Genomic DNA, 16,820 nt, shown 5'->3' with positions numbered 1-16,820 from the left:
CAGAGTCCCAGCAGCTGGACTGCTGGGGAATTCCCCTGGTTTCCTTTTTAAAAAAAAAAAAAAAAAAAAGCCAAACTGGGCAGGGAGGACATTAAAAAGGACAAAGACATCCCTAATGTGGCTTCTAGGGGAAGGGGAGCACTGGCGATCAGATGGACCAGGGTCTCAGAGTTGCTGCCTGTCCTGTGCCAGATCATGTCCCCGTGTCCCACTGCCTGGGACACAAGAGGGGAAGACAAAAATGGCCACAGGCAAAACAGGTTCTACCGAGATTTGAACTCGGATCGCTGGATTCAAAGTCCAGAGTGCTAACCATTACACCATAGAACCATATACCCCCTTGCAGGCCACTCTTGGCCTAAGTGCCCCGGGTATGGGACAAGAGGGGTACACAGGTCCCACTAAGATTTCAACATATCTCTGGATTCAGAGTCCAGAGCACTGATGGTGACGCCATAGAACTAGCTGACACCCCTGGACACCAGGGTCCACAGCCCAACCTTGTCCCACAGCTGGGGACCCAAAAGCCATATAACAGGCAAAAATGTGAGCTCATAGCAGAGGATGGTTTTGATCCATTGACCTCTGGATTTATGGGCCCAGCACACTCCCGCTGCACCACTCGGCTGTAATGTACTCCTTTCCTGAGTCTGCCTCTGACTATCCCAAGCTTCCCTGGGCACAGACCAGCAGACGAAACCAGACTCAGGGAAGGACCCTCCTGCCAGGGTCCATTTATGAATAAAGTGGATTTTTGCTCTCCCTCCCTCAACTGCTTACCCAGAGAAATCTCTGTCCTTTCCTGCTGTTTAGTAAAAGTCAAGCAGCACAATCTTCACCCAGAGTGTCCTTGGACAATGGTAGCAGGATCTGTATTGCAGACGCTGGCTGGATTTCGGAAAAGAGCCAAAGCAGCATTTCTCTCCATCATGTGAAAGATTCCTAATCTGTACAATTGTCAGTAACTTTCCTTTTAATCCAGTTTCTTCTCTTGACCTACTTCTTCCCCCATAGCCAAGGAAGCTGTTTCTTTCATATGAAACTGCTTAAAGTGTTACAAAATCTTGCTGTTAAGCTTTCTAATTCAAAGGAAAACATTAAAAATAACTTTGCGTTTCAAAGAGGTAAAAACTATTCTCCCAAGAATATTCTGAATATAAATCCTTTGGGGGTGGGGGAAATCTTTGAATTTGTGTTGAAACTTTTCATGTAAATACTGTCCATGAAGCTTACTGTTGCAGATAGTAAGCTGTCTCCTTTCTCACACCAACAGAATCATCAGGAAAAAGAAATACAGAGACTGAAACTACTGGAATTCTATGGCCAGACTCTGAGCACCACACCAATCAAAGGATTGGAACTATTTTTTTTTTAAACTTCTTATTTTATGTTGGAGTATAGTGTTAGTTTCAGGTATACCTCAAAGTGATTCTTTTATACACAGTCATGTACCTATCCTTTTCCAAATTCTTTTCTCATTTAGGTTGTCACATAATATTGAGCAGAGTTCCTGAGCTATACAGTAGTAGGTTCCTGTTGGTTATCCCTTTTAAATATAGCAGTGTGTACATGTCAATCCCTAACTCCCTAAATATCCCTCCCTGTCCCTTCTCCTCTGGTAACCATAAATTCATTCTCATAAGTTCATTCATTCAATGTCTGTGAGTCTGTGTCTGTCTTGTAAATAAGTTCATTTGTATCATTTTTTAGCTTCCAAAGGGATATCACGCCCAAGGTGTCTAAGATATTGTTTGAGCCTGATAAATCTAACTACATAGGTACATCCGGAGGGAAAAAGGTAGCCACTGGCAGACGACAAGGGGAAAGCCTCTGGGCCGCACATCTCATCAATGCCGGGGGCAGGGCTTAGACAAAACCAGATTGGAGGATTGGGGTCAAAGAGCTTTCTGATGACGTGTGCGAAGGGACTTCTCCGAACGAGTGCAGAATTTGAGAAGATTCATGTTCCACGCGAAACCTCTTCCAAAGGTCTCTACTGTGGGAAAGGCTGACCCAGGTTGCCTAGCTAGTCTGCAGATGTCTGTCAGACTTTTCAGCCATTCTGCTGATGCTTCACCGTTGGACTGAACTGGCTGTGGCGACAGGGAAGGAGACAACATAGAGTCTCCCACCAAGATTGCCTGGGCTGACCCCCACGTACAAGTTTTAGTGACCAAGCCTCCATCCCAATATTGGTTGTGGACAGAGCGGGCAGCCAGCCACCTGAGAGCTAGGCCACCTTGGAACAGACCCTAAGTCCGCACCTGGACTTAATCTGCTTTCCCTTCAGGACACACTGTCTTCACCACACCCTACACAACACCGCTCCCGGCAAACCAGGGGGCTTTACAGTGACAGGATTCTGCTCTTAGGAAAGGATTTCTCTTTTCAGTACCTCACCGCCTTGATGCAGTGCCCTAGAAAGGCGTGACAGCGCCTGTGTATTCCCTCAGCATACCCGAGAAGCAAGAGCGGAGGAGCAAAGCGAAGGAGCTCCCCGTTCCTGCTCGGGAGGAGGCCGCCTCGCTTTCGGCCTAAAGCCCTGTCGACCCGGGACCCTGGGCCCACAGCCAAGCCCAGCACCCGCTCCACTTGTCGGCGACTGAAGCGGCGGACTGCGTGCGCCCGCCCCCGGAGTCAGCCGGGATCCCGCCCGGTCTCGGCCCAACCGGGTTTCTCCCTCAAGGCGGCGCCGGCGGTCATGTGGGCGCGGTCACGTGGCCGGGCAGTCACGTGTCCGAGGACGTCTGCGGGCGACGTCCGCCCTCCCGCGCTCCCCAGTGGGATGTGTGCGTTTCGCACCTTGCGGCATGGGTAAGGGTACCCTGCGTGCCGCACGTTAGACAGCGTGCCCTCCGGAGCTGACCCTTTGCGGGGCCGCGCTGATGGACGCTCTGGCCATGTAGACCCTGCGCGCTGCGGGTCGGGCTCCAGCTGTCCCGTTCCCCGCAGGGCCCAGGATGGGTGGGGTCTCGTTAGCGCAGTTTGGAGCTCCCTTTTTAACAAGAACGCGAAATTAGATACGAAGGTGAATGTTGATTAGAATAAGAAAAGTCAATTATACACAGCTGATTAATATCACAAACTTCAAGCAAAGCACAAAGCTTTTCTCTAGTTAACTGCCTAACACGCCTCATTTTTTTTTTTTTTAATTTTAAAATGCAGACCGTAATTACTCCTTCATATGGGAATGATTTGGTAATACTGTTTGTACAGGGTAAACAGAAAGATAATTCACTTTTAAGCGGGGTTAATCAAATTTTGCTCTTAGTAGTAGTTTGGAAAAGATTGTTAGCCTTGCGTTCCTTTGGTAGTGTTACAATTCTTTTAGGGTTGTCCTCAGATTTGGCCAAACCTATCCTGTGTCTGGAGCCAAGTATCCACCTCTAATCCATGGTGATCTCACAGTGGATTGTTAGGAGCTTTGTGTCATGTATTCCATGATCTGTATTTCATGTCAGATCAGGAAGAAATGGAAAACACTTTCCATGTTTGGTTTACTCATCTAAACTAACTGGATCAGGTGTGTTTCTGCCCTCCTTGCAGAAGGAGCCTACTCTGTTAATGTGATTCGTGTGTGGCCAAACATGGACTTCCCAGGTGACTCAGTGATAAAGAATCTGCCTGGCAGTCCAGGAGACAACGGGAGAGGAGGGTTTGATCCCTAGGTGGGGAAGATCTCCTAGAGGAAGAAATGGCAACCCACTCCAGTACTCTTGCCTGGAAAATTCCATGGGCAGAGGAGCCTGGCTAGCTGTGGTTCATGGGGTTGCAGAGTCAGACACAGTATTCAAGTAAGCATGCTTATATGCTGTGTGCAGTCCATGAGTTTTGATGGTTCTAAAGATATTCACTAAAATGGAAGTCTGATGTAAGTGATATCTGTCTTGTTGAAAACTGTAATGCAAAACAATACAGGCAATGTTTAGTCTTGGAATAGGCTAGCCAATATCATGTAATAGATTTCCTGTTAAATTCTCTTTCAAAATGTTTCGAGAAGCATTTTTTTTGTCCATTGTACCTTGATTCTTTGTAAATGGGATTACGATTTTGAACAAACTGATTTTTCATTAAACAGAGTTGAGGGAATTATTGTTCATTCTAACAGGTTTAGTGAAGCATCACAGTGATCAATGAAGTATATAATCAGCGAGTGGGGCCACCTGGTGTGTCCTGCTGACTGGAGGGTTGTGGTTTGCCTTTCTGTTACCATCATCTTCCTTCTGCTTTTTTTCCCCCTTCTGTTTTTTTTTTTATTTGCTTCCTGTTAAGAAGTATTCTCTCATAATACCTTTCATCTCTGTGTTGTCATTTTTATTACCCATATTTTCTTGGCTATCATGATTCTTCCATGATTTTTATCATTACAGTTTTTAGTTTCCATTGTGGTATACTTTTTGATATTTTGAAGTTTCTGCCAGACTTTTTCTTTTAGTTTTTTTCCCCCTTTTTCCTTCTTTCCAGTAAGATACTTCCTTCCGTTTGAATTTTGATACATGATCGGTAATTCTTTTAAAGTCTGCGAAGTTAATCTGAATTTAAGGCAACTACAAGTGCAACTCAAACACATTTCTTATTGCCCCTACAAGTACCGAGCTTCATGGCTATGTAATGAAATAATCATATACCACATCCAGTGATTTAGTGGTGAATGAGTAAGGAGTTCTTCCACAGGAAAATGAATTTCTTCAGGCCCTTTTGCTGTGTCATATGAAGGTTGACATGAGTTCATACTGATGTTTCCAGCTCTAGTCCGGAAACACGTGGTTTCCTCCAGCCCCTCCTTACTTCTCTGTAGCTCTCACTATCCAACATAAGAAATCTTCACCCACTTTTAACAATTGTGGTATTTGATTTGTTAGAGGCAGGGTTTGTGTCTCATCTTTTTATTTCCTAAATGAAGCACAGTGTCTCCTGTGGATGTAGCTCTGCATTGATGTTGAATTGACATGTTTAACTTTGATTTTTGCCATCAGAATTCTCTACAAAAGAGTTGCATCAGCTTCCATGCTCATGTTCTGACTGCCTGCTTCCTCTCAATTTCTCATCCCTAACCCAGGGCCAGCAGGATGAGGCAAAGTTTTCATCTTAGTCCTCTGTGTTTCAATCCATAGGCTCAGAGTTTTCTGCCTGGGCCAATGGACAGTAACTGATTGGAATATAATCATTCACTCATTATGTCACTTTCCCAAACTTACTCTGCATCAGGCCAGTGCTAATCAGGAGCTCCACCTCCAAGCTCAGAGTCCTGTAGGGATAATGTGCATAATGACGGTCCCAGACTGCGAGCTGGGAACCAGGTGGGTATGAAGCAGGTCCAAGGGAGGAGCAGTTCTGTGGGGCAGTTGGCTGGGCTGGCTGATGGAGGCGCCATGGGAGCTGGGTCTTCCATTCAGGTGGCTTGGTTAGCATGTGAGGGGAGGGGAACCTGGGGCAGGGAGCTGACTATGTGTGAGGGAATTTGGGTTGCTGGTCCAGGTGAGGAGTGCTGAATCAAGGCTGCCTTCCTTTCCTGGCCTGATGAAGGCAGGGCCTGTGTGCCCTTTGCTCCCTGTGGGCCAGGGCATCCAGCACTGGGCCCAGCATGAGGAATGTTTGATGAGTGGACAAGCTAGTGAATGAAGGAATGAAAAAGTGAAAGCATGAATGGGTGATGAGTAGCCCATGAATCAAAGTTCGCCCAGAGGTTTAGAGCTCAGGCAATGAGAGGACCAGGGATCCTTAGACAAACACTGAGAAGCCACACCCCAGGTGGAGTGGGACTGGAGCTGGGGCCCCTGAGTCAAGGCAATAGAAGCTCCTTTATTCAGAAACAGCCTTTAGCTATTGAATTTTCTGTCCTACTGTGTTTTGCACGTTTCCATGTTTCTGTGTTTTAGGGGACGCTAACGTCCTTGACTGGAGATGATGCTAAGGGCAACTGACCTGGCTGGCCCTGGGACACTGGTCACTACAAGGGGCATGCGCCTCATACCTTCATCTCCTGCTTCCAGGCCGTCCCTGGTGTTTTTCTCAAACTTTGGTAAATATGGCTTAGAACACAGAGGCACAGGGGACAGCCTGTGCAGGGCCACCTGCCCCAGGGCACATTCTGAGGGCTGCCTTTCCAGAACCATTGCCTTAATCCAGGAGGTGAGTACTATACACAGAGCCAAATATGTAATGGTTTCTATGATATGTGTGTTAAATTGGTATTATAAGATTTATCTCTGAAGCTGTCATTTTTTTAAAAAAATGCAATTCAACTAGGAATGTGTTTATTTTTCACCTATAAAATTCAGTTTCCAAAAATCAGATGGAATTGAAAACATTTTACCAATTTTTAAGTGCTCTAATGAAAATGTAATTTTAAATTGCAATTACATTAGTGAGACATGTGGGACTTCTCTAGTTGATCCAGTGGTTAAGACTCTGAGCTTCCAACGCAGAGGTCATGGGTTCAATCCCTGGTTGGTAAAGCTGAGATCCCACATGCCGTGCAGTGTGGCAAAAACAAGTTAAAAAAAAGTGAGACATGTTTATTATTTTTATTAGGGAAAAGGGCAGAATCCTAATAAGTGGAAGTAGCTCATATGAGCAGCTGAGTGAGTGTTGTTCTGGGCCTTTCCTGGTGAGCAGGTGGTAGATCAGCCCTGACTATGGGGCACACACATCCCCATTACCACACCTGGGCAAAGTCACCCCTTCATTTCTTTAATGTGTGGGTGTCCTAGTATATTCAGCTGGCTGCCACTGAGGTACATTACAGAACTGTGTCAGTTTCCATTTTGAACCCTGCAGGAATCAACCAAGAACAACTGTGCTGGTAACTTGTAAATTCCTGCACCTGGAACGTCCAGTCTGAAGATACCACACTTCCAGCTTTGCTCTGTCCATGGACAGGCCTGTAGCCCACAGGGTCACAAAGAGGCAGACACAACTGAGCAACTAACATTTTTTTCTTCACTTTATAATTCTTTATCATTCATTCTCTAATTAATCAATACTTTATGTATTAATAAGGAAATGATCAGGGTTGATCTTCCACCTACCACCAGGAAAGGCCCAGAACAACACTCACTCAGAATGTTCACATGAGCTACTTCCACTGCTTAGGATTCTGCCCTTTACCATAATAAAAAACAATAATAAGCATGTCCCATTTTTTTTAAACTTGTTTTTTGGCCACTCTGCATGGCATGTGGGATCTTAGTTTCTAACCAGGGATTGAATCTGTGCCCCTTGCTTTGGAAACTCAGAGTCTTAATGTAATAATAATAAGCTGCCAGACTATTTTGCAGAGTGATGGTACCAGCTTATATTACCACTGACAATGTAGGAGAGTTTGCATTGCTTCACATCATTGCCTACACTTGGTAAGGTTGGTTTTATTAATTTTAGCCATTCTTCCAGTATTCTTGTGGTTTTAATTTGCATTTCCCTGATGACTAGTGATATCCAACATCTCTCCTTGAATATATGGATCATTCATACATCTTCTCTTGTGAAGTAGCTATTCAAGACTCTTGCCTATTTATTTTTTCATAACTTATATCAATTTTTTTCCTTTTATGGTTTTCACTTTTGGGGTGCTGCGACCCAAAAGACACAAGGATAGCTTCCTGTTTCCTTTTTGGAAGCTTGATAGTTTCCATTTTTACATACAGCTCTATGATCTATCTCAAATTAATTTTTCCGTATGGTGAAAGATAAAGGTCAGATTTCTCATTTGTGATTATTATTATTCAGCTATCCAGTTATTCCAGCAGTTTACTGAGTAGACTTCCTAAAGAAAAACTCTCTCTACACACACTTCTGACACCAGATGTGTGGATTTTCCATACCAAGCAATTTCCAGTTCTCTGTGGATGCCAGGTGGGCTACCTACAATTTACTTCAGTTCTCACAGGAACTACCTGAGTTACTGCAGACCCCACAGATTGAGGGCCCCATCCCACAAGATTGTCCCCACTTCAGACACCAATTGTAAGTAGTAGGCCCACACGGTACCCATACTTAAACACTTCTATCCCATGTGGCTACGAACAGGCGTTCCCACGACCCCCTCAGGTTCAGTAATTTGATAAAATGGCTCACAAAACCCAGGGAAATAGTTAGGTTGATGGACTTATTATAGAGGACATTCTAAAGGATACAGCTCAACAGCCAGATGAGGAGATACAAGGGATATAGCCCAGAAGGGTCTTCAATGGAGCTTCTGCCCGTGTGGGATCATAGTACCACTCTCCTGGCACATGCACGTGTTCACTGACGTGGGAGCTCTCTGAATCTCATAATTTAGAGACTTTTATGGAAGTTTCATCATATAGTCATCTTTGATTAACAATCTTCAGTCCCTCTCCCAGAGGATAGCGGTGGGGCTAAAACTTCCACGTCTAATGCTGGCTTCATCTTTCTGGTGACCAGCCCCCATCCACGAGCTCGTCCAGAGTTGCCTCATTACCACAAAAGATGCTCCTATACCCAGGAAATTCCAAGGGATTTAAGAGCTCTGTGTCAGGAACCAGGGACAGAGACCAAGTATATGCTATGCTAAGTCGCTTCAGTCGTGTCCGACTCGGTGCGACCCCATAGTCGGCAGCTCACCAGGCTCCGCCGTCCCTAGGATTCTCCAGGCAAGAACACTGGAGTGGGTTGCCATTTCCTTCTCCAGTGCATGAAAGGGAAAAGTGAAAGTGAAGTCGCTCAGTCGTGTCCGACTCTTAGCGACCCCATGGACTGTAGCCTTAGCGACCCCATGGACTGTAGCCTACCAGGCTCCTCCGTCCATGGGATTTTCCAGGCAAGAGTACTGGAATGGGGTGCCATTGCCTTCTCCAAGAGACCAAGTATATATTTATCATATCACATTGCCCTTTCCCTACAGAGTAACTTTGGCACCTCTGTTAAAATCAATTGATTCTATATGTGGAGGTCTATTTCTGGACTTTTTATTGTGTTCCACTGGTCTGTCTACTCTTACACCAATGCCATACAATTTTGATGAGTATAGCTTTATGTTGATTTGAAAACTATAGCTATACTGTATTTTATTAGCTTTTTGTTAAAAGCTGAATTAGAAAAGTCACGTCATATTCACTTGATTACTATAGCTTTATTTTAATTTGTATTAATATAGCCATAAATCCTTAAACCTAGTTCTTCTTTTTCAAGATCTGGATCCTTTGCACTTCTATGTGAACATCAGAATCAGCTTGTCAGTTCCTACAAGCAAGCCAACTAGGGATTTGAGTGGGATAATATTGACTCTATAGACCAATCAGGCTATATAACTTAGCAAATCAAGATTAAAGAATACATTACTTTTGTTTAGTGATCTGTACCAATACAGTTAACTAAACCAATCAGGATGAACTTCAAGTTGGCAGGTTCTTCTCTGCATATAGAGGCTTCCCTGATAGCTCAGCTAGTAAAGAATCTGCCTGCAATGCAAGAGACCCCGGTTAGATCCCTAGGTCGGGAAGATCCCCTGGAGAAGGAATAGGCTACCCATTCCAGTATTCTTAGGTTTCTCTGGTGGCTCAGCTGGTAAAGAATCCACCCGCAATGCGGGAGACCTGGGTTCGATCCCTGAGTTGGGAAGATCCCCATTCCATGGACTGTATAGCCCATGGGGTCACAAAGAGTTGGACATGACTGAGTGACTTTCACTTTTTTTCTTTACTCTGCATATAGCATGGCAATGAAAAAACAGTATTCATGATCATGATGATAGGCACCATGAGATCGTGAAATGCCTCCTGAATTGTCAAGAAAATACATGTAAGGTTTTAATGTCAGGTTGCTGTGATTGTGTCACATTATTTGAAACTTCATAGTCATATGATACATTTGTCTGACCTTATTTTACTGAAGTACAGTTGATTTATAACATTGTGTTAATTTCTGCTGTACAGCAAAGTAATTCAGTTATATAGAGATATACATTCTTTTTCCTATTTTTTTCCGTTATGGTTTATTGCAGGGTATTGCAATATAGTTCCCCAGACTGTACAGTAGGACCTTGTTGTTTATCCATCCTATATATAATAGTTTGCATCTGTTAATCACAAACTCCTAATCCTTCCCTCCCCACCCTCCTTCCCCCTTGGCAACCACAAGTTTGTTTTCTATGTCTGTGACTCTGTTTCACAGATAAGTTCATTTGTGTCATATATTAGAGTCCACATATAAGTGATATCATCATAGGATAAATTTCAGTCTCTCTACCAAGTGGACCTCAATTCAGCTCTATGGTTTGACAAGTATATGGAATACCTACTACCTGCTTGCCACTGTGATGCTGAGATAGGAACATAAGAACAGCCATATTCCTGCCTCAGAGTCAAGGATGTTTGATCAAATGGAATATTTTTTAAAATTATTTATTTATTTATTTGGCTGTGCTGGGTCTTAGTTGTGGCATGTGGGATCTAGTTCCCTGACTGGGGATCGAACCCAGGCCCCCAGCATTGGGAGCACAGAGTCTTAAGCAATAGACCAACAGGGAAGTCCCCAAGTAGACTATCTCATTCATCTCAAAATCCTGGGTAGCAAAAAGTTTATGGTAATATGAAATTTACTCCATAATATTTGTATTTTTTATAAAGAAGACAGTCAGAAATGTGAAAAATAACATTTATTCAAAGTAACACCTTTTGACTTTCCAGTGCTGATTATCAGCAGGGACATATTTTAATGAACATACCTTATATTTCCTCTGAAAGCTTGGCCAAAAGAAGAGTATTTGTCTCCTCTCTGTACATTTTTTCCATGCAGTTCAAAGTGCTGTTTCCATCTTGTCGAGATGGACAGGCTACCCCCAGCCAAGGACAGAGATGAAAGCGGTGCCTGGCAGCCCAGTCAGATGGATGGAGTGGCCTGATTTCCCATCACTGGAAGTGAGTCAGACATACAGCTCAAGGTCTGCAGTAGCAGAGTCAGGGAGACAAGGCATATACTACAAATTCATGAAAAGTAACAGTACAGAAAGTAAGTAACAATGCAAGGGAGGCAGTATGTTATTAAGTGTCACAGAACACACAAGTTAGGAAGTCTGGGGCCCTGGAAAGAAGGACCAAAAGGAAGCAGCACCGAACACTCATTGAGATGGAGGAGCAGCACCCAGGAGATGCTCTCAGGGTTTGGCAGCATTGCTGCTCTTTATATTGAGCCGTGGAAAGCGGAGATGTGAAGGAGACATACTCGACCCATGGCTTACAAAGCTTTGTTCTTTCATCCAGAGGCTGTGTCCATGCAGGACACAGGTGCGGGAAGAGAGCAAGACCACAGGTTTCCTTCTCAGAACCATTGGTAGTTACCATTTCCACTTGCTGGGCATTGTCCATCTTTTCATCAAGGAGCTTTATGTCTACATAGTAGGGACATCCTTGAGACACATCAGTGCAATGGGACAAGCTCACTCTCTTCATACCTTCGGGCTTGGGTTCCCTGCATGTGGTGGATACTCTGTGTTGATGAAAAAAAAATGTGAAAAACAAGTGAACATTTCTAGTGAGCGGCCTTATGTAAGTTCAACAGCACGCAGCACAGACTCCAAACTCAGGTCAGTTACTTTATACTTGATGGGATGCTTTCTTTGGATCAGTTGTGTTTTGTTTGTGAATGAAAGGTTTCCCTCCTTATTATTTCCATTCTTGTCTCATCACCACCTAAAATCTCTCCCACGTATGAGACTTGAACGAAAACTACTTTTCTTCTGTCTAGGATACTCTGCCACACTTATGGCTCAAAGCAGTGTGAACCCCCAGGGGTTTGTAACCACAAACACATCTACGGCAAATGGGACAGGCAGATGTCGCATTCAGAGGGACACGTTAATTTCCATTTTTTTAGAATGGGTTGTTACACAGAGAACCCCAAGCGCCCGGCTCTGTGAGCGGAGCCCGATCTGCGACCCTGGAGGCTTCCTGCTCCCACCGCGCCCTTGGCATCCCGGATGCTGGCCCGCGCCCTTGCACCCCTCCCCGTACCCCTCCCCGCGCCCCCGTGGACCCTCTCCGAGGATCCTCCCCCCGCCCCCGTGGACCCTCCCTACCCTCCTCCCTGCAGACCCTCACCCCTCCCCCTCTCCACCACTCCGCAGACACTCACGCTGGGGTCTCACAGCCACTGCAACCGTGGAAACGCCTGGATTTCAGCTGCGAGCACGCGGCAGGCTCCAGCCAAGCCTGAGTGAGCGCGCGTGACAGCAGCTGCAAAGCGCTGGGCCGCGTGAGGCGCGTGCTGGCCCCCGCCGCTTGCCCGCGCCGACCTTGACCCCAGCCCAGCTCCCGTCCCCGCCCCACGCGCGGTAGTGCGCGCCGCGGTGCCGCGCGTCGGCTCCGCGGTCTCCCTGCTCCATCCCGGGTTTTCCAGGACGCCCGGAGCCGCGCCTGCGTCGGGCGCCACGGCCGACGTGCAAGCGCACGGCCGGCGTGCCTCGCTATTGGTCGGCTGCCGTAGCCCCACTGCCGTGCACCGCCCCTATAGGCGGGCGCGGCCGTCAGTCACCGGCCCGGCGCCGGCCCGCGGCGCGCCGCGCGTGTCCCGCCCCTCGCCGCCGCTCGTCGCTCGCCGGCCGGCGGCCTCGCTCGGCCCTCAGCTCCGTGGCGGCGGCGGAAGGCGGCCCGGGCCCTCGCAGGCCCATGGCGGCGGCCGCGGCGCTCCCGGGCGCGGGGGGGCCTCCCGCGGGCGGCGGGGCCGGGGGCGGCGGGGGCGCGGGCGGCGGGTCGCCGCCGGGCGGCTGGGCCGTGGCGCGCCTCGAGGGCCGCGAGTTCGAGTACCTGATGAAGAAGCGCTCGGTGACCATCGGGCGCAACTCGTCGCAGGGCTCGGTGGACGTGAGCATGGGCCACTCGAGCTTCATCTCGCGGCGTCACCTCGAGATCTTCACGCCCCCAGGCGGCGGCGGCCATGGCGGGGCGGCCCCGGAGCCGTCGGCGCAGCCCGGGCCCGACGCGGGCGGCGACTTCTACCTGCGCTGCCTCGGCAAGAACGGCGTGTTCGTGGACGGGGTGTTCCAAAGGCGCGGGGCGCCGCCGCTGCAGCTGCCGCGCGTGTGAGTGGAGCCAGGGCTAGGTCCTGGGGGCGCAGGCGGGGGTGCGGCCTGGCCGGCGGGACTCGGACCCGAACTACCCACTCTCAATCCACTCTGACCCACGATCCCCTACCCCTACCCACTACCAGGAGGGACCCAGCCACCCGCCAACGAACCTAGCCACAAGTAGGGCACAGTCAGAACCCAGAGACTGTAAACCTCATTCCGACCCCGAGCCCTTGTCCATCCTCCCCACAACCAGGACCTAAATCTCGACATCTGGCTTTCTTCCCTACGATCAGACCAAGACCCTGACTCCATCATCCTGGCAGGATCGCAGTCCATGACCCCAATGTCCCGGCTTCATCCTTAGTACCCACGACCAAAGCGCAGACTACAATCTCAGCCCGGGACCCCCCACCCTCGCCTTCCCAAAGCTGGAGGCTCAGGCAGCTGTCCACGTGGGCTGAGGTTTTCTGGGATTCTCTGTGCAGTTCTGAGAGTATGCACGATATTTTTCATAACTAACATGTAGGTATTGTGGATTAGAAGCGTTGGTCTGGTTGGTGGAACTGCCCAAAACAAAAATCTGTTTATTTTTGACTGATGATGGATTATTTGTTACTCTTTTTGTTTTACCTGTTTTCAGTAGTGTATTATTTCAAGCCTGTGTTTCTTAAGCTGCCAAGGACTTCTTTTTCTTACTATGTTTTTTGTAGCCTAGAAAGTGAAAGCGCTTGAAGAAGCATGATGAATTTTAAAATCTGTGCTCTGAACCCTAAATTTTTGGGAAAACTAGGTACTTTCAACATAACTTTTTTGAAAATTATTTAATTACTTAGACATTATTATAAGGTCATATAGAGTGTAATTAAGTGAGCTTTGTGGGGAACTATCAGTCCCACTACAGAGCATTTCAGCTTGGTTCTCCGGTTTTGTGAGGTTAGCCTTGAGTCTACTTGAAAAACAAACTTGCTGTCTAGGAAATGGTAATTATTCTTCAGGGACTTCTAGATTGTTTCCAAGTAGAACCTTCTTCCACAAACTGAAATTTTTAACTGCTTTTGGTTGTGGGAGATGGGGTAAGATTTGTTGCTTTCTTTATTCCTTGACTTTGTACACATGTGCTGTGTTACTGCTTAGCTTGGAAAGCTGTACCAGTTCTTTAAACCTTGATGGTAACATTTCAAAGAATGTTATTTTTCAAACCAGAATGCTGTTTGTGTGTATTTATATTATAGAGCATCTAAAATCAATGATAGGGACCTGATAGCTGCTTCTTAATTAGGCAGTTTGTTATTTGCAAATAACTTGGTGTCATAACAAAGGGTATTATTTTTACTCTGAGAAGTTCGAGATTTTTTTAAGAAAATTGTATTTTTGCCATTCAACCGGAACCATTTATTTGTGTTGACATACCAAACATGGAAATAAATAGACTTTCTGTGAGGAGGCAGAATTCAGACTTTTGAGGGGTGGAGTGAGCTTTTACAAGAGATGATTAAGAAAGGCAGTGGGGTAGAGGCCAGTCCTCTGGCTTTCATCTCCTGCTCTTGCACAGGGAAGAGTCCGTGGGCCACCGAGGCTGCCACCCGCCCTGGACTTCTTATGGCCCTGGGAACCTCTGCCCATACTGACAGAGGGGAGTGGGTTTTTTCATGAAAGGGGTTTTGGCATTTTTATAGTGTGAGATGAGTAGATAACTGTTAGGATTTTGCAGTACCTCCCTTTTTGTAAGGCATTTTTTCTAAATTGTTGGTGTAAGGGATAACAGATACAGGTTAATGGAAGAAACTGTAAAGATAATTGGTGCTAGCCAAATGCAGACAAACTGCTTAAAAAAATTTTTTTTTTAAATTAAACTCAGTTTTATGTTCTAAATTCTTTTTAACATTGAAAAATCAAATTGTATTCATTTGAAAGCACCTGTAACTTAGAGTGACTAGGTATGCAGTGGTCTTAGTTTCCCCTGACCAGGGGTCGACCCGTGCCCCCTACAGTGAAAATGTGGAGTCTTAACCACTGAATCACTAGGGAAGTCCCCAGACGTTGAACTACTCTTATTGCTTATTTCAGACTTGTTTACTGAATTGAAAAATCACTGAGGAGTTTTAAAAATATGACAATCTCTGGATGGTCTGTTATTTGAATAATAATTTTATTCCATCTTTAAATGAATTTGCACTTTATGGTATTTAAAGTTTATATACAGAGAATTTGGAAGAGTACATAAGCAGTTTAGACTTGAAGTATGGTTCACTATTTTATTAAAATACTAAATATTAATTTGATAGGAATAGAGGAAGATGAGGCCTGTGATCCTGTGTGTTGGCTGTCATGAGTATTTTAAATGGTTTGGATAATATCTAAGTACAAGCACCTTCTCCATGGTGCTTGTAAGTTCCATACATAGTGTGGACTGTTGTGTGAGTGGGTGTGTTGGGGGTAGAGGGAGTAAGCTGAACATGTTAAGAGTTGCAAGTGTGTGGTTTTCCAGAAAACAAATGATTTCCAAAAATCCTTGATTTGCAACCAAGTATGCAGGGCTGGGTGTTCAGAAATGCAATTTTTTCCTCCCCAGGAGCATCTGACTTGTTGGAAGTTCAGCTGTTATTGGGACTGGGAGAGGAGGTTGTCTGTGGAGCTCTGGGCCAGGTTCCTGTAGTGGGCAGATGGAGTGGCCTTGCAGGTGTGACTGGGGCCAGCTGCCTGGTGCTGGAGAGGTAGAACTCAGGCTGGAAAGGATTTTGGGGACAGGTTTGTGGAATGTGAGGTTGCCTAGGCCTGGTGGGGGAGCATTTTCATGGTGGTCAGCGAGAAAATGAAGAATGTTTTTTTTTTTGAGGAACAGGGTCCCTGTTTGTCTAAGGACCTGGTCTGGCACCTGAGTGAGCAGTAAAGTGTTCTAGGAAGATGTTTTGGGCAGGAAAGTCTGGGTTTGCTGTTGTTGCTCTTCTTGTGGCCATGGTAGCAAACTGATAAATAAAAATAAGCTACTCTTTAACATTTGTGTGTACTTTGAAATGTCAAGTGAATTTGATGTATTTTTTAATCAGTAAGATCCTAAATATCTAATAGCCAGACGTATAAATAGAGAAAGTTGAATTTACTATTGCCTAAAGATATTTAACATGCAGAATTGCCATTGTACCTATTTTGAAGAGTGACCCTGTTTCTATGCTGCATTAACTGCCTATCAAGTGGTGATACAACACCACCTCCTCTTTCTTATGTGGCATGTTTTAACTTGCAGATGAAGTTTGGTAATGTCACACTTGAAGACTTTCTCATTAAATCACAGAGAGCTTCCTCTTAGGTGAGGATGGGAGAGAACTGAGTAAACAGTGGCTTCTGGAGCTTTGCAGGGGAAGACTCCCAAGAAAAGAACTGAAGGATCTCACAGCGATTCGGTCCTGCTTAGATGATAGGGATTGGGCAGAATGAAGGTTCCAAGAGAATACCAGTACCTGAAAGAGGGAAATAGGAAGGGAGTGCCGAGAGAGGAGAGCTGTGGGAAAGGGACTTGCACTGTCACCCTCCATGGGAAGCCGTGGGCTTGGTGATTAGAGTGTTTGGAGGGTGAGGAAGGAGACAGGGTGTGGGACTCCTGGGGGAAAGAGAGGGAGAGAGTGGAGGTGTAAGAAGTGGTTGTGGGGAGGGGATGGATATTGTAAGAAGGACAGAGGTGAGATTAGGGTTAGAAGGAGGGTAAACCATGTGGATCGCTAGGGTGAAGTGGGTGGGGGAAACTGCTGGGAGATGTAGCCAAGGTCCAAAGACTGGACAGATGATGTGTGGAGAA

The 16,820-nt window shown here is 46.2% G+C and overlaps 1 protein-coding gene, 2 long non-coding RNA genes and 1 other non-coding gene across 13 annotated transcripts in view; 2 read left to right on the top strand and 2 right to left on the bottom strand.

Moving 5' to 3' along the window:
• Nucleotides 1–258: 258 nt before the first annotated feature.
• On the bottom strand, nt 259–330 carry TRNAQ-UUG (transfer RNA glutamine (anticodon UUG)). The gene has a single exon. It is a non-coding gene; the product is annotated as a tRNA-Gln (tRNA).
• Nucleotides 331–2,712: 2,382 nt separating this feature from the next.
• LOC145541182 (uncharacterized) lies at nt 2,713–7,491 on the top strand. Its single transcript, XR_014078847.1, has 4 exons — nt 2,713–2,814; nt 5,209–5,300; nt 5,880–6,132; nt 6,781–7,491. It is a non-coding gene; the product is annotated as an uncharacterized LOC145541182 (long non-coding RNA).
• A 3,112-nt stretch (nt 7,492–10,603) lies between these two features.
• LOC145541179 (uncharacterized) lies at nt 10,604–12,370 on the bottom strand. 2 transcript variants are annotated; one of them, XR_014078844.1, is made up of 3 exons: nt 12,094–12,370; nt 11,201–11,448; nt 10,604–10,874 (listed from the first exon to the last, which is right to left on the bottom strand). It is a non-coding gene; the product is annotated as an uncharacterized LOC145541179 (long non-coding RNA). The 2 variants fall into 2 exon arrangements; XR_014078845.1 differs by having other exon boundaries at nt 11,301–11,448.
• Nucleotides 12,371–12,535: 165 nt separating this feature from the next.
• The window catches only part of FOXK2 (forkhead box K2), a 49,981-nt gene continuing 45,696 nt past the window's right edge, over nt 12,536–16,820 (top strand). For 7 of the 9 annotated variants that reach the window (XM_081576877.1, XM_081576876.1, XM_081576872.1 and 4 more), the window contains exon 1: nt 12,873–13,039. Coding sequence is in view for 4 of the 9 variants with exons in the window: in XM_081576872.1 (XP_081432998.1) it covers nt 12,895–13,039 (145 nt within the window). In the remaining 5 variants the exon portion in view is untranslated. Of the gene's footprint in view, nt 13,040–16,820 lie in introns of all 9 variants that reach the window. The other 2 variants (XM_081576870.1, XM_081576869.1) reach the window with 1 other exon arrangement.

The sequence above is a fragment of the Giraffa tippelskirchi genome, chromosome 3 (assembly GCF_054371585.1).
Source record: "Giraffa tippelskirchi isolate mGirTip1 chromosome 3, T2T-mGirTip1v1.2.pri, whole genome shotgun sequence".
NCBI classification, from domain to species: domain Eukaryota; kingdom Metazoa; phylum Chordata; class Mammalia; order Artiodactyla; family Giraffidae; genus Giraffa; species Giraffa tippelskirchi.
Note: the sequence above shows the minus strand (reverse complement) of the source record. Positions and strands in the feature narration are given on the sequence as shown.